This window comes from Lytechinus variegatus, chromosome 8 (genome assembly GCF_018143015.1).
Source record: "Lytechinus variegatus isolate NC3 chromosome 8, Lvar_3.0, whole genome shotgun sequence".
Taxonomy (NCBI): domain Eukaryota; kingdom Metazoa; phylum Echinodermata; class Echinoidea; order Temnopleuroida; family Toxopneustidae; genus Lytechinus; species Lytechinus variegatus.
Genome location: NC_054747.1, coordinates 16,974,600 through 16,992,682, shown reverse-complemented (window position 1 = coordinate 16,992,682; position 18,083 = coordinate 16,974,600). Strand labels below are relative to the sequence as shown.

The 18,083-nt window shown below is 38.5% G+C and overlaps 1 protein-coding gene across 3 annotated transcripts; it reads right to left on the bottom strand.

Moving 5' to 3' along the window:
• Positions 1-3,552: 3,552 nt before the first annotated feature.
• LOC121420062 (receptor-binding cancer antigen expressed on SiSo cells-like) lies at positions 3,553-11,882 on the bottom strand. 3 transcript variants are annotated; one of them, XM_041614591.1, is made up of 6 exons: positions 11,703-11,882; positions 8,511-8,705; positions 8,013-8,077; positions 6,814-6,993; positions 4,951-5,061; positions 3,553-4,025 (listed from the first exon to the last, which is right to left on the bottom strand). In XM_041614591.1, the coding sequence occupies exons 2-6, from the start codon at positions 8,656-8,658 to the stop codon at positions 3,816-3,818; spliced, it is 714 nt and encodes a 237-aa protein (XP_041470525.1). In that variant the 5' UTR covers positions 8,659-8,705; positions 11,703-11,882; the 3' UTR covers positions 3,553-3,815. The 3 variants fall into 3 exon arrangements, with proteins under 3 accessions (XP_041470525.1, XP_041470524.1, XP_041470523.1); XM_041614590.1 differs by having other exon boundaries at positions 8,013-8,097; positions 8,531-8,705; XM_041614589.1 differs by lacking the exon at positions 8,013-8,077 and having other exon boundaries at positions 8,446-8,705.
• Positions 11,883-18,083: the final 6,201 nt, after the last annotated feature.

Sequence of the window (18,083 nt, the reverse complement as noted above, 5' to 3'; positions counted from 1 at the left end):
GTCATCTCCCCCCCCCCCAAAAAAAAAATGAATAAAAAAAATAAGTAAAACATGACACAATTTATCATTATTAGTTTTTTTTTTTTGGGGGGGGAGGGGGAGGGGTATTGTAATAAAGTGAAGAAACCTTAACATAATGGATATGTCAGTAAATTCTAAAACCATGCGACCACGAAAATATTCTGAATCAATTTGGAAGATGAAGGGGGGGGGGCTCTATTTAATGCTATTTTAATTCATACATCAAGTTAATACTTAAAAAAAAATGATGAATTGTACACTGTAGAATAGCCAGCTTGGAGATTGGCTTCTATCACAACTCAATCAACTGTTAAATATAAAGACCAGATGGGACAGTATTTTTCCGCTACTGGTAAATCAAAACGGAAAATCTGTTTTGGCTCTATGTATTCATGTGGAAATTCAATGAATTTACAATTGCAAAACGCAATTATTTTTGTTTTGCTGTTTACGTTTTCAATGGCAAAGCAGAATTATGATTCTAGATAAAGTTTGAAATGTACATACATGTTTTCAGAAAAAGAAAAGACCATTGAAATGGAGAATCACTGTGCCAAGACCAGTCAATGAACGACCAATTTCAGCAGATACTTAAGTAGACGTGGATTATTTCTTATGATAACTATATATGTAATCACCATCACAAGTATTCCAGTTTCAGAAATACTGTTTTCAATATGCTTTCGTACATTCACTTTCAGCCAATTAGAAATGCCATGATTTCAGTGTTTTATGACAGAAAGTAATCAAGCTTGTCATTGATTACAAAAGTGATACCATACTTAACTTTTTAAAGTCAAAGACGGATTGCAGTACATGGACAGTTTCTACAGTTACTGAGTGATTTCAACTTCAGTGTTGACCTTTTGGTGTTGGTGTTAGGTCAATTTTTACACGATTATAACACCAAACCTAAAATGAAGATGGTCCCGAAAAGTCACTCACTCGTTGCTAAGATGTCAATAATGTGATCTGGATCAGTTTTATAAACTCTGAATAAGTTTTGGAGCAAGGGGAAGCAATCCAAATTTCAACACCAACACCAAGGCCAACACCCGACTTGAAATCACCCAATGCTCTGTTCCAATGATAACCAAGGATTTCACATTGATTTATAGTCACACCACTGGCAAAATGGCGCAAATTTCTTGCCACGCAGAATGGCGCACACACTAAATCCCATCTAACCTTTAAAATATCAACTATTTCAGACCAAATTTACTATGCACATTCCATTTAACCCCTTTATTCATTCATTTAAGTTTGGTCTGAAATAAGTTGATATATTATAGGTAAGATGGGATTTAGTGTGTGCGCCCTCCTGCCAGCCGTGCAACGATATTTGCAAAATAGGACCTTGATAGTCTATGAAATGTGTTTATTTCCTATAAAAGGGGGGGGGGCAATAGGGCTAGGTCACTTTTGAGGACAGGGCATGGCAAATCTCTACAGCCATTGAAGGGCACTGATCTGAATTCACAATAGATGGTTTGCATTTATCTTAGTACCCAAGATCATCCCAACAAGCTGATTTGGATAAATAAGGAAAAATAAAAACAAGCATAACAACAACATAAGATTGTAAATACATAAGTGGTGAGAGAGAAATGAGCTAAATTAGCATGGCTTTCCTGCTGGTTGGGGGATAGGTCACTTTCTAAGCAATAATAACACAAAACCCCACAAGTGCTTATCTGTGTTGGCAGTCTTTAGACAAGTGTTTCTTTAGCTAAGATTTTATGGTTTAATAAAGTCAAGGTTAAATAACGGGCAGATATAGATCCAAGACAATAAGATTAAACTGACCTTAATGTTAAAGACTTTCTTATTACATCATTATTTGCTGCGATGACTTGAAATAATAAGCCTATTAAAAAAATTACACCTAATCTTTCCACATCACATGATGGCAAAGAATAAAGCTTTCTCCATTTTATATCCAATACACTTTTGGGCTCTGTACTGCATAGATTTCATTCAAGGATGTCCTTGGTTCCAGAGTCAAAATCCACAGACTTTCTGGATAGACTTCATAAAGGAGTCATCAGGATGAGAAGGGGGTGGGGGGCAAAGATAGGGACAGTGATTTTCCGTTTCTAAAAATTGCCTTTTCCGTTACAGAAAATCTCAAATTCCGTTTCAGCATGTCTGAAAACGGAAAATTCCGTTTCCCCATAGACTTTGTGTACAAGAAAAATTGACAATTCCGTTTACATAGAAAACGAATACGCAACGAGTAGCGATGTCAAAATGCTAGCGCTGCTCAAAATTTGCATCTACCAATGTACTAACATCGCTTTAAAATCCATATTAATCGAAGAGATTCGAGCTCATAAAATATTTAGGGAAACACAATCAACATGAATATATTCTCACCTTTCATATTATTATCATTATTTTATTGTTAAATGGGATTTTATCGCTGATTTGGGGACTTTTTCGGACATCGTTTTGTGCAGTCGACGACTTCCGAATATCCGCCATTTTGGATTTGATGAATCACCGTGATCATTATATTATGACCGAACGTAGAGGGCAGCAACACACGGCTGGATTCTGCCTTCTATGCGGACGTAAGTGTAAACTAATTTGGATACGATTGAGTGATGGAGAGGCTCGAGTGTAGTTACGATGTGTTGATTGTCATGATTGTTGTTGCAAAGTGAGATCGTGTTTTTTCAGTTGATATTCGTATTTTGTTGAGGATTTGGGATGAATTTCTGTTGCTTTTTTGTGCATTTTGAGAAAAAACATGTTTTCCGTGATTTTCCGTTTGAAAAGCCACTTTCCGTTTCAAACAGCCGATTCCATGAATTCCGTCCGTTTTCCGCGATCGCGGAAAATCACCGTCCCTACAAAGGGTTAATGTACGTTATCACTGTCGCATGATTCTTATCTAGTCCCCATTTCAATTTTTTTGCCATTTTGCCAAAATCTTCTTTTCCGCCATCAACGATCTTCAGGTTCCGAATGAACTTACACAGGAACCACAAGGTTTTAGATGCAAATGGTCAAACATCTATAATCAATGATCCTTTATCCGGTTTTCACTTTAAAGCGACCTTCCATTGACAAATCATGGGGAAATCAAGGCCAATCTCAGAACAGAGAAGGGATTACAGGCTTTCGCTCGGCTGCGTGCCTGGGGGTGTTATGTAAAAGACCCCCCCCGGCATGTCTGGGAGGTCTAATCTAGGAGAGCAATAGTTACTAGACTAACCAACCAGAAGTAAACTGAGTGTTTTCTCTTTGAAACATGTATCTTCATAGAGGATATTTCTTTTGGTTTAGCAACCAAGAGACCTGCTAAGAGTCTAGGAATTGGGATTGTTTGAAACTAGAACTGTGACAACCCGTAGAAAATAACGATCGAGAGTTCGGTGAAATTTGTGCTGTCCGAACTTTTATCGCATTAGTCCGACAGGCCCTCATGACAGACGGATTATATTATGCAAATCAGTTGGCCTTTTGCAAATTTCGTATTGATTCATTTTCCCCATGATTTGTAAATGGCTGGCCGCTTTAACTTTCTAGCCAATATGCCACAAAAAGTCTTTCTTTGCCACTCTAAGGTCACTGGGTTCCTATCAAATTCACACAGGCGCCATCAGGACTTAGAGGTGAATGGTTCAATGACTGTAATCAATGATCCTTATCTGGTTTCCATTTTAACTGTTGCTGATTTGCCTTTGTCTTTCTCTGCGACTCTGTAATCGTCAACTTCTTTTGGACTTCTCACAGGATTCACTAGGTTCTGGACGCAGCTTTAACATCATATGATTCTCATCTCGCCTTCATTTTAATTTTGTTGCCAATTTGCTCATGTCCTTCTTGGTGTTCCTCTGCACTTCTTTCTCCATCTTCTTCCGCCGTTGCTCGGCAGCGCGTCTCTCCCGCTCCGCCAGTTTCTTCTCCCTAATGACCTGCTCCGCCTCCCAAGCCAAGTCGTCTCCAGCCTCCTCCTCCCATCCGTTGTCGTTTTCTGTCCATGTGCCTAGCTCATCCTAAACCAAGAAAAAAAATTGAGGTATTTATTCATCTATTATAAATCCATTTATACACTTTGTTGCGTGGCTTGCAGAAGGGCATTCACGCGAGTGAGCCCTGGAATGTAGTTTTAATGTCTGACAGCGAGTGCTTGTGCCCTTTTAAAACAAGTGATTATGTAGGCAAATACAATGAAATATCAAATGAAAGGGCTATCAAAACTCTACCATACAGCACTGAACCCCCCCAAAAAAAAAATTCGAGCTAACGCCCTTCTACAATCCTTCAAACTAATGCCCTTCTGCCAGCCGTGCAACGGATTTTGTTCAAAATCTATTGTCAGGGTTCATCAGTAATTACTTTTCTCTAATGGGTTCCTAAATAATTACAAACATACAGTGTATGAACACTATAGATCATACTAGTAACATACATGTATGTACCACAGTAAGGTTGAATATCATGAGCTGGTATTGGGGAGACAGAAAATGAAGTGAATCGCTTTTATCTTGGGAATTACTATTACCCTTGGGGTTAGCAGTATACATGTAAATCTTATGCACTTGGTTAAGTTAGGATGCTATTTGCAAAGTTCATGAATAGGCTGAATGTGTATGGCCATTCATCTCAGCAAAAATAGATCTTTGAATTTCGAAAATCAAACATTTTGGTTCTTTACTTTCATGTGAAAGTTCAATGAATCACCTTGCAAAACAGAATTCATATGTCTGCTATGTAAAATTTCTACGACAGAACAGAATTTCCACTTTGGATCAAGTTAAATACAGAATTACAGGTTGTTGGTAACAGAAAACACCATTTGTTTTAAAACTGAAAATCAATGTCCCTATTTGATAATCCTTGAGTTAATGAAGGATATAAATGCATTTAAGGCATTGTCTCTTTGAAAATATTTAGTCTCTAATTGCATATCAACCATACCGTTAGTAGAGCAGTTTCATCCATTCCTAAAGAAAGTCTATTTGATAATCCTTGAGTTAACGAAGACGGACCAGGTATCATCTGATGGGGCGTCTTCTTTCGTATCGTGGCCTGATAGGAGAAGAGAACAAAAAAGAAATTGAAAAAAAAAAAACCTGCTATGAGTAACTGTTTCTGTTTATGGTAAACTCCCGTACGAACTCGGCAGGACAGCGCTCTGCCGGTAAACACCAAGCTGGTATATAACCAATTACCGATGGAAACATTTTACGTCTAGGTTAATCAGTCATAGTGGCTGACCGTATAGATGACAGAAATTTCATCAAAGTGGAGACAATGGCAGAGTAGGGATTCAAACTCACAACCTTGCGATTATGAGTACAATGCTCTAACCACTGGACTACAAGACCTGTGTAAATTAAAATAACAAGGTCCATTTATACTATTCATGTATGCATATACTCTACTGCGATTGATACAAGGTATCATCCTAGCTGTAGCTAAGCCGCCATATGGGTTCTCAAGCATTCAAGCAATAAATCCTACCAGGTACATGTTATCTTTCATCTCACCTGGGTTGAGTGCAGAAGAATGTGGATAAATTTCTGGATAGAGGAAAACAAGCCAAGGCTGGGATGTGAACCCACGACCCTCTTCAATGAAAGACAAGTCGTACTACTAGACAACGAAGCCCCCATAATATACAAATATACCAGGCTTTGAGTAAGTATGGCGGGAATCATTCATCCGAGGTTGGACTGCATTACTATTTTTTAGTGATTTTGCCAGTACAACTGAGGATGAATAATTCCCTCTATACTTTCGAGATAAAGGCCTGGTATATTTGTTTTATATCCTACTTTAATAAGTCAGAGCAAGAGATCTTGATAATCTAGTTCTTGCACTCTTAGTTCATCCTTTTTTTATTCTGAACCAAAGATACTACACGGGATCTAAACTAAAACAGCTGAGCTGACTGACCTACTTTTCCTGAAGCCCTTAGCTACGGGTTCAGAGCACGGAACGCATATTAGTGCTTGCGTCATCATGAGCTGTGATGTTAATGATGGAATAGCACATTTTCTTCGGTGGGCGTTTCATTTTCAACATCATCGCAAAATAGTGAGAGTATGTTTGGTCACATGATGCTATTCAAACCAATCAGCATACAGGATTTAATTTATATGGGATATAATAAATAACATATTACAATATTATGCTTGTAGTTAAATACTAGTATACCAAATAATATAGGTTTTCATAGAATTTGCATATCTCAAGTGAATTACAATATCATATTATGTTACCGAGGCCTTATGCTGAGGTAAGATTTAGCCCCCCCAAAAAAGGAAGAAAAATGGAAAATTAAAAGTTAATAATGAAGAATCCAATAGAGCAGATTTAGGAAGTAGATTGTGAAAAGTAACCCCGAAAAAAATTTATTTGCCTGCAGTAGAGGAAGTTGCTTTTCTGTATCTCATACACAAATCGCCCAGATTTACACATTGCTGGGATACATTCAATCTCTTAACTTTCATTCGGGTGGATGCGTCGTGGTCTAGTGGTTCTGACTCTCGCCTTTGAAACAGAGGGTCGTGGGTTCGAATCCTAGCCATGGCGTGTTTTTCTTTAGCAAGAAACTTATCCACACTGTGCAGCACTCGACCCATGTGAGGTGAATAGGTACCAGACAGGAGTAATTCCTTGCATGCACCGAGCGCCGGTGATGGTAGCTCGAGCAGCGCTTTGTGTCCTCAGCCAAAAAGCGCTTTATAAATCCAGCTACTAAATTATCATTATTTGTTTCAAAGTTGTGTCATCATCATATAATTAATCCAATGAAATCCCTGAATAACAACTCACAGGTTTTTTATAACTTGGTGCCATATCTGCAAAATAGTCTACTTTTTCTTCTTCCTCTTCATTGCCTGGATTGCCGAGCGAGGGCGCCGTTTGATTACTAGGCGCGACCGTGGGTGTGGTTGGGTCAATCTTGATGCTCATAGTTGAGCCATCCCCCCAGTCGTCCCAATCAAGATCAACCTAGTGAAAAGAATAAAAACATTTGATTTCAAATGATAAAATAGAAAAGAAATTATGAGTGGGTGGCAACATAACTGTAAATGTTTTGTGAAACTAAGCAAAACTTAAAAATGACAAAACTTTCAAAATAAATTGATATCTGATAAAGCTTGTTTGATTGTGCTTTTATGCAGATCAACTTCATGTTTAGGTGGACTTGCCCTTTAAGCAATATGTTCTCCACCACTTAACATCTGGGCAGATGTCACATTGTTCAGTTCATCAATAATTTCTTAGAAATGGTGCCAAGCCGGGGCTTTGAATAAAAGTTACTTGTTTTTTAGTGACCATGTAGTACTCATGGGTTTTTGAATGATCAAAGAGATGGGCTGGGCCCAGTTAATCTAGGCCATGCGTTATTTCATATACATGTAGCTGGGTCACATCAGTTTTATGGTGTATACATGTAAAGATTGGTAAATCACCTTGAAAGAGGCATTAACATAAAGGCCACTCTAATTTGCAATATGGAATACGTAGACATGTATAAAAGTTAATTCAACTATCATATTTTGATTAACTTTATGGCATGCAAGAGTTATAATGTTAGCATTCATATCTTCTGGCCCTTCTGAAATTTCTAATATGTAATGCTTTTAACCACAGAAAAAGAATGTGAGAAAATTGTAGGCCTTCTGCCCCAAAAAGGGACCGTCATTCATGATCAGTGCTCGACCAACTATCGCTTTTCACTTTTAAAGATGCTTGTACAAATGTAATTTGAAACCAAGCTCTTAACATATAAGTTATTAAACTTAACTTACGCCAGAGTTATTTGTTTTGAAGTATTGCTGTAATTCTGAGCGCTAGACACATTGACAGAAGGACCTGGCCCACCACCCAGGGGCCTACTGCCCCCAAAAGGGACCGTCATTCATGATCAGTGCTCGACCAACTATCGCTTTTCACTTTCAAAGATGCTTGTACAAATGTAATTTGAAACCAAGCTCTTAACATAGAGGTTATTAAACTTAACTTACGCCAGAGTTATTTGTTTGTGAAGTATTGCTGTAATTCTGAGCGCTAGACCCGTTGACAGAAGGACCTGGCCCACCACCCAGGGGCCTACTGCCCCCAAAAGGGACCGTCATTCATGATCAGTGCTCGACCAACTATCGCTTTTCACTTTTAAAGATGCTTGTACAAATGTAATTTGAAACCAAGCTCTTAACATATAAGTTATTAAACTTAACTTACGCCAGAGTTATTTGTTTTGAAGTATTGCTGTAATTCTGAGCGCTAGACACATTGACAGAAGGACCTGGCCCACCACCCAGGGGCCTACTGCCCCCAAAAGGGACCGTCATCCATGATCAGTGCTCGACCAACTATCGCTTTTCACTTTCAAAGATGCTTGTACAAATGTAATTTGAAACCAAGCTCTTAACATAGAGGTTATTAAACTTAACTTACGCCAGAGTTATTTGTTTGTGAAGTATTGCTGTAATTCTGAGCGCTAGACCCGTTGACAGAAGGACCTGGCCCACCGCCCAGGGGCCCTGATGGTTTGGTGGTAGGTAGACCAGGATCACTGGACCGTCTCCTCCGGAACCGGAATACGGTCCTCTTGATGAAGGAGAAGAGAGATGCGAGGCAAGAACACAGTATCCATGGCGATAGCTTCATGGTGATTACGATTGATGAGTTGACGGTGTCCGTTTGTTTCAAAATATCTGAGGCAGTGAGAAAACGTGATAGGATATTATATACTGGTATACTTCATGTTACTTCTTAACTGTTTACAAGTAGCATTAGAAAAAACCCAGGGTCAACAGGTGATACACTCGCTATTTTCAAATGCTTTTGCAATGGAACTGTGCACTTTTCAGCGTTCACGCGCCGTTTAGAGGCACATTGCAGCTGCCTCACAGAGCTCACGAGAGCACCATAGGAATTGTACATTGTGCCGCGCACTGGAAGCAGGGGCCAGGGCTGCCACACACCGGGGAATGCTATCCTGATCTGAAGTCGTGGTTGATCTTGATCACCGCGCTTGCCATCGGATAATTTTGTGATATCAAAGGGAAGTACTATCAGTCCTTTTTATATGAAATGCAAATCTAGTATGGATTAAAATAGTTTGTGCAAAATAGTTGCGAGGTGGACAAAAACCCTTAAGCAGCCACACACTGGCGCAGTTACTCTAGTATTATTTTTAGAGAGGTTATAAAAACATTTTCATAAACAATATTTTGTCTTTCAGAATTTTGAGGAAAGTTAGACTTTGTATTCTGTAGATCTACATTTAACTAAGTCTACAATGAGATTTTGCTGCAATTTCTCCCTGATTTTACTTTCGCCACCGACGTCGAGACTTATCGCATAATATGCTTACCTTTAGAATCCAACGTCAAGTGATAATGTCTCGTGTGTGGTACCTTGTTCTAACACTAAAGTTAGTATCCATGCTCTCATATTTGATTATAATATTGGATTTTATGCGAGCAGAATCTCGTCAGCCAGCGCACCCGGCGCCCGTGCTGCCGGGCTAGCTGCATGCACGTTCCATAGGGATGCATACGCACTCGCACGCAGGTGACCCGTTCCAAGGACCCCCGTTTTCACAAACATTTGTAGTTATGAAGCCCGTTCCGAGGACCCTCCTTTTTACAATAAGCCCGCTCCATGGCCCCCGTTTTTTGTCTCGCCCGCGGCACATATGGTTGGAACTACCCCTTATTAACCACCTAATTTTCTAAGCATCGTATCTACAAAAATATTTATCACCTTTACCCAGTTTTTGTCTCGTTTGTGCAGAAAATTGAGCAGATCAGATTCCCATGTTTCGATTGGCGACTATGATTCAATTTCGCGTAAATACTGGCAAACAACGAATATGATGATTTTACATTTGCTCATTTGCACCCCTCTTTTGAAACCAACCACTCGCGATACACTAAGTTTACGACCGATTTTTGTCGTGGTGGTGAAATATTTTTACTCTTTCAAATCAGTTGTATGATGTCAACATTCTAAATGACCGTCTCACTACTTCCATTCAGAGCTACCAAGTCTCACGCATTGTGCGTGAGACTCATGCATTCAGGGTCCGTCTCACGATCTCACGCATGGGGACCCGACAGAAAAAATAGAGAAAAAAGTAGCATTATTCGCTAGATTATACGACTGGCCGACCGCCTTCACGTCTAGCCCGGCACGCGAGACGAATCGAGAGTGCAGTCAGCGCACAGCTAGTATACGTGATACGATGAATCGCGTTTGTGCGTGCATCGCATGGTTTTGTAGTATGGATCGATATCATGATGAAGCCCATATCACATGCGCGCGCCTTTTGGCAACGTATGAGTGTAAGTACTGGCCATATACTGGCCATGCGCGCGCAGAGACGCCGAGTCATGAAAATCTCACGCATAACATTTTTTTGAACTTGGCATCTCTGTCCATTGCGAAATCCTGCACATGATTCAACGATTGACGACGGATATTTGTTCTAAAGCCGTTTCCTATCGTATTTCTTGGTATGAACGGCGGGGTTAAGGTCTAGTCAATACAATTTTGATAAATTAAATTAATTCTTTTTCTTTCCCCCTTCTTTCTCTCTTGTAAAATTGATTCTTACCGTTCCCTTAGTCTTATTCTTAGACACTGCGCAGGTCCCGTGCGTATCGTTTGTAATACGCAATGATTTTAATGCGTGCAAGGTGGTCGGTTTCAAAAGAGGTGGTCGATATGTGGTGGTCTCACTATACTCCTCGCAATATCATGAACTGCATTTGGCAGTGGATTTTAAACTAGTAGTGGGTCGCACGTGCTTCGATCCCACTTCTGGTGTCCACAACACACAACTTCTACATGTTCTAATTTAATTTCTATGACTACTCACTCTGCAGTAGTGAGTAGTATAGGCATGATAGGCTATATCATATGGCAGTAGAGGCGCACGGCCAATATGGGAGACTCTCCAATGGCAATAGGGGAGACAATCTCCCACATTGGAGACTTGCTTTGCAAAAGGACAAAAGAAACAACACCAACAAAAACATAATTTTTTCCACCCCAAATTTTGTCTCACTGAGGTCAGAAGCCCATTTGTTTTGTGTGTGATTGACAACAAAAATCCTTATCAAAACAAAAGTAGACGGTGAATTTTTAAAGTAGAAGGTGAAAAGGGGTAATTTTTCATGAGGAATCTGCTTATCACATTTTTATTTGCCGCCAAGGTAATCCTTTTGCAGCAAATGTAAACAAAGGAAATTGGTCTCCCAAACTGGAGACTGTCTCTGAAATTGGATACCCAAATTCTTTACAAAAGTCTCTGATATTGGAGATAATCTCTCTCATGGGAGACAGTCTCCAATATACTTGCGCCTCTACACTACTGTATGGCTTGATTTTTCGGTTCTGTACACGGCGGCATGTAAGGAACCCTGGCTTGAGTAAATGGTATCATCATACTCCTGAACAATGCTCAGTGTTGGAGCAAGGAGCTCGGTTCAGCAGCCTTTTCACGCTCTCAACACATCACCAAACATCGTATCTAACTTGCACAATCAGGAGGTCTGCTTCTCCTCGCAGCGCGCAGCGCACCAGGTAGCGCGTCGGCCGGCTGGCTGACGAGATGCCGATCGCATAAGGAAGGGAGCAGCAGTCAAGAGAACTAACGAAATTCTTAATCACTCTTTTCTTATATAGATAATATATTAACTTACCGATTTATTAGCCTTACAGTGAGTGGATCTATGAGTTGATGACTTCTCTAACAGTTGAATACCAATGAGCAGTTTTGTAAAGTTCCCGGCGTATAGAACACATCATCACTTTTCATTATTAACTTCCCTGCACCTGCAACATGAGCGGATCCATTTTTTGCTTCATAAGAAATGCCGCCATCTCTTGACATATATCTGAAAGTCTTTATTTCTAATTCTATCTATCTATCTATCTGTCTGTCTGTCCGGGCTGTCTGTCTGTCTGTCTGTCTGTCTGTCTGTCTGTCTGTCTATCTATCTATCTATCTATTCTATCTCTATTCATTATTATTATTATTACTATTATTATTGGGGGGGTGGCAACTACAGAATGAAATTCTTTTAGCGAGGTGGCAACTTCAGATGGCAAAACAGGACTTCAAAATTGACCCTCATGCTGCAGAGGTGAAATCGGATCCGGGAATCGGATCACGCTGACGATATGTTGGTTTTGTAGCTTTGCTTTTATGGCCACTAGCATGGAAAGCTTGATTTTTGATTGGCAGTCGAGCCCTGTTTCCATGGTACATGCCATGATAGCAAAGTTACAACATGTAAGTCCTTTATGAAAGAGGGCCAGGGCCATATTTCTTTAATGCATGCTTTATTTTGGTTTGTATGGTTTATGATTATGTTGTGTTTAGGTGTATTCGGTGCAATTTTTTTTGTAAAACGCTATATGGTACGAACGTGAATAGCGTTTCTTAAATACAAGTATTATCATAATAATGGGAGAAAAAATATTGATGATTGCATGAAGCTTAGATGCCCGATGAAAATCCAAAAATTTATAGGAGTTATGAATTTTTATGTTTCACCCCCCCCCCGTACGTTATGAGATTTTTTTTATGGAACATAATAGTGAATAAAACATTTTTCCTTACAGAAGGGGACATGAATAAATGTAGCCTATCTGATGATATCCACCGTGCAAATACAATCACTTTCATTGGCGGGAGAAAATTTCATTTTCTTTGCATTATGAAAAATACGAGACATTTGGCTTCCTCCTGCTCGTACGCACGGGCGTCCGTCGATATAACACATGATATTTTTATGAAAATATGCACCCTTTTTCTTAAAAGTTGATGGAGAGGGGGAAAAATTAATCGTATCAAGTCGGGGTATTCAGTAATGAGTTCAGGAGAAACTATATTTCACTGATTTTTATGATTCATTCCATTTGATTAACTCATCTATTCGTGTTTTGGGGCTAATCTTTTCCTTACGCATTGCTTTTTGGCAGAAGTTCTATGGAAAATGCACCTTTTTTCACACAAACTTTGAGACACTCTGTATTCATTCCCCCATTGCTCGAGAATGAATGGGCAGTTAACGACGGGGTTAAAGATTTATTGAGGAACGGAATGTATATTTCATGAAAATGAAAGCCATTTTCCCATTGGATATTTTCAATACGTGTTTTAGTTGTCGAATAGGCTGTCCTGGCATTTGAGGTCTCTATCGGTGACGTCACTCAGGATCGTCATGCCTGAACCATCGGCCGGGCAGGGGTCGCAATGGTAGTATGATTTATGGATAATGCACTCGATATATACAATAATCTTGTCCACCCGTTCAAATGAATGTGAAACTCATATAATTTTCATCAGAGCATTCAACAGGAGTACTGTAGTACACATTTCTTTGTTATAAGTGAATTAAAGTCCCTCCAGTGAGTTTGATCACACCTTTTGCGAAAATGTATCACCCCTACGTTGTAACACAGTCAGCTGTTTGCACTCAGGGTCACTCCGTGACCTGTGTGTGCGTTCAAGAGTTGTACACGATTTTCTGTCTCATTTAGGCAGAAATCTTTCATAATGAGGGGGCTATCACATTATATCCAAGGACCGTTCGTCTGTGACGTCACAAATGAAAACTTCATATTTTTCATAATTCTTCTGGTGGATTTTTATAAACCTGCACCAATATCTCTAATTCTTCTGCTTTTATTAAAACAAACTTTTTGCCATGCACATATCCTCTTAGCTCATGCCTCTTCTGTGTTTTTTTACTACCTCAAGCCCGTAATCGGGGGGGGGGGGGGGTGGTTTGATTGAACCCCCCAAAAAAGGTTATCGGCTATTCCAAACAATTTTGATTGGATGATTTTTTTTTCTGTCAATTTTTTTTCGGAGACAAATCCAAATGGCCCATAACAGGTTTTACTGATGACATTTAAAAAAATATTTGTTATTATTATTATTTATTCGTTTTTTTTTTTGGGGGGGGGGGCGGGGGTGTCAATTCTTTTCAGCCGAGGAACAGGCGAAGGAATCAAAGCTAGGCTGTACTTTATTACATGAGAGGTGATATCTATTTTGAGAAGAAATTGCAAGTCGAAAAGTATGAGTATATTCCCAAGATATTAAAATCATCATCATTATCCTCATACCAATATCAAACTCGTATCTTCTCATCACCTTACTTCAAGAATCATTACAATCAACATTCATCACCCTTGTTATTTTAAGTGATTTTCTACATACAGCGCGTCCCCAAAAATTTCCCTCTGATATGCGGCTAAATTACTTCAAAAAAATAAAAATCATTCTCAATGAATGTATGGAACTAGATAGGGAGCTTTCATATGTTCTAACTTCTATAAATATTTTATTGGTCTCGCTTCAGTGGTTTTGAATACACAGTCTATTATGTAACAGTGGTGCTTTTCAGCCCATTTCAAGTTTGCATGCATGCAGCACTGCTATATGTTCTGCACTTTTTAGCATATCAACACCTTTGAACATTCTGACCAGGGTCATCTCCATGGCCTAACCAGGGAACCAGGCTCATCAAATCACAACTCTTGAGCATGTTCAGAAGGGCAAAAATAATATTTGACAGTTCATTTCATGTTTGATAACAGGAGATGCACAATGATTAGGACAACAGGCACTAGCGTACCTAAGGGGAAGGGGGGCAGACTGCCCCCCTGACGAGTCACAACCCATGCAAGGGAAATATCCCTGTCAATTTCTTTTGCGGACGATTTTGCCCCCCCCCCTGTGGAAAATCCTAGGTATGCCACTGACAACAGGTCATGTTTGTTTTATGCCCAATTCATGTCTAATACTTTTTTAAAATTTCATTACTTTATTTTTTAGTTAATAAGCTACTGTGTTTAAGTTAATTCGATGTAACTTTTTGAAATAAAAGTCTTTTTTCTCTGGTAAAGTTCTTTTCGTGAAGGGTGAATAACTTATGGATTCCACTTTACTTTTCAGCTTATTTTACTCATCCATCGTTCACATTTTCTTTCCAAGTTGGAGCACTGAACTTAATTTGTATGTTTCTTTTCCTTCTGAACATGTCCAAGTTTATGATTTGATGAGCCTGGATATGATTAGGGGAAATTTCCCTGCTCAGATCCTGGATGTAAAAACTGAAGCGCGACCAATGAAATTTTCGTAGAAGTTATATCATAAGCTTTCTACTCATACTACTGCATTTTAGAATTGATTCAGCCCTATGTCAGAGGGACATTTTTGGGATGCGCTGTACATGTACTCAAACTCCTCGTTTTCTCTCTCCATTATCTCCTACTCCTTTTGTTTGTCTACTGCTACCGTAGTAGTGACTACTACTACTACTACTACTACTACTACTACTACTACTACTACTACTACTACTACTACTACTACTACTACTACTACAACAACTATACTACTACTACTTCTACTACTACTACTACTACTACTACTACTACTACTACTACTACTACTACTACTACTACTACTACTACTACTACTACTACACTACAACTATACTACTACTACTTCTACTACTACTACTACTACTACTACTACTACTACTACTACTACTACTACTACTACTACTACTACTACTACTACTACTACTACTACTACACTACAACTATACTACTACTACTACTACTACTACTACTACTACTACTACTACAAATACTTCTACTGCTACCACCACCACTGCTGCTACTCAGAAAGAAAAAAAAAACAAAAAAGAAATGCATAGAAAGAACATGAATATGCTGCCAAATTTACTACTACTAGTGCTACTACTACTATTAATACTATCACTACTACTACTACTACTACTACTACTACTACTACTACTACTACTACTACTACTACTACTACTACTACTACTACTACTACTACTACTACTACTACTATCACTACTACTACTACTACTACTACTACTACTACTACTACTACTACTACTATCACTACTACAACTACTATCACTACTACTACTACTACTACTACTACTACTACTACTACTACTACTACTACAACTACTACTACTACTTCTACTACTACTACTTCTATCACTACTACTACTACTACTACTACTACTATTACTACTACTACTACTATTACTACTACTACTACTACTACTATCACTACTACTACTACTACTATCACTACTACTACTACTACTACTACTACAACTACTACTACTACTTCTACTAATACTACTACTTTTATCACTACTACTACTACTACTACTACTACTACTACTACTATCACTACTACTACTACTATCACTACTACTACTACTACTACTACTACTACTACTACTACTACTACTACTACTACTTCTATCACTACTACTACTACTACTACTACTACTACTACTACTACTACTACTTCTACTACTACTACTACTAGTAGTAGTGCTACTACTACTACTACTACTACTACTAGTGGGGCTACTACTACTAAATACTACTACTGCTACCACCACCACTGCTGCTCAGAAAGACACAAAAAAATGCATACAAAGAACCTGAATATGCTACCAAATTTATTCTTCTTTCCTTAAATCTTGTAGAAGAAACCAGTTGTTACTATTTAAACATCTCACCAAATTAATAAAATCTATAAATTCATTACACAATATATCAAAATAGTACCGTACATCATATAAATCATCAAAATGTTTTTTTTTTGCATACATTGTAATCATCATTCAAGTAGAAGAAATATGAAAAAGCTACCTTAAAACCAATTGAACAATCTTACAACATGTATCACACTAATAAATCAATTTTCTGTCTTTGCTGGCACATACATTTTCATCGTTGGATTTTGGGAAAAATATTGCAAATGAAAAAGAACCCCTTAAAATTCTTAATCCATTTTCTTTGTGGGGGGGGGGGGGTGGTAAATTCAAATTTTTGTAATTTTCTGTCTGACATTTAGTTATGAACCATGAATGAAATTGCAATCCTCAGTTTTACAATACCATGTAATCAAGATAGAATGATGCTCATTCTCTCAATATCTAACTTACATTTCAGTAAATCATATTTAAGTCATGACATTTGCATGTATCATAATTTTTTTTTCAAATAATAATAATAATAATAATTAAGACTTATATCGCGCCAAATCCACTCTGTATAGTGCTCAAGGCGCTTTTTAGGAAATTATAAAAGAAATTATGAAGAATTGAACAGAAATGTTTTGAGGTAATTTTTGAAAGTTTCAGAAGTCAAACACTGTTTGATGTTATGAGGGAGGCTGTTCCATAGTTTCGAGGATGAGTAAACAAATGATCTTTCACCCCAAGTTTTGGAAACTTTGGGGGTAACAAGAGAATTGGAAAGGGAGGAACGTAAGGATCTTGAAGGGGTATAACTTTTGATCAGTGAAATAAGGTACTGGGGAGATGAGCCATGAACACAATGGAAAGTTAACAACAAAATCTTGAACATGATACGCTGTTTTACAGGGAGCCAATGTAAGGATCTTAAAATAAGAGTAATGTGAGTGCGCCTGGTGGATAGAGAAACGATGCGAGCGACAGCATTTTGAAGTTTCTGAACTTTCACTAACTGATTCTGGGGTAGATTAAACAATAGGGAATTTCCAAAATCAAGACGGGACGAAATTAAAGCGTGAACCAATTTTTCTGTGGCCGGTCGAGACAAGTAATTCCTAATAAAACCAATATTTCGCAATTGGTAGCGAACTGATCTACAAATAAAAGAAATGTGATTCGACATTGTCATGTGAGAATCAAAAACTATACCCAGATTGTATCCCTTACACATCCCTTACACAGATCCCTTACACATATAAGTAAACTTGACACCACACCTTTATTAAGTAAAACAAGGACATCATGTAGATCCACAAGTACATAAACAAATTCAGAAAAATACATTCTTCTACAAAATGATATATTTAAAGGTATTTGTATCCACCTAGTTAGGTGCTCAAGGCACTCCTATATTACCATGGATAAGCTTGTCTACCGATTGTTTCTCACAGCTTTTTTGGGGAATTACTTCCTGCCAGTACCCATTTCCCTCACCTGGGTTGAGTGCAGCATATGAAATTAGGAAAGACC

What these genes read in the sequence shown, in the direction of transcription:
- LOC121420062 (XM_041614589.1), bottom strand. Translation starts at nt 8,658, where the DNA reads ATGAAGCTATCGCCATGGATACTGTGTTCTTGCCTCGCATCTCTCTTC. An exon ending in CACAAACAAATAACTCTGGC is followed by an intron (nt 6,994 to 8,445) that starts GTAAGTTAAGTT and finishes TCTTTTCACTAG; the next exon opens with GTTGATCTTGATTGGGACGA. An exon ending in CACCAAGTTATAAAAAACCT is followed by an intron (nt 5,062 to 6,813) that starts GTGAGTTGTTAT and finishes TTCTCCTATCAG; the next exon opens with GCCACGATACGAAAGAAGAC.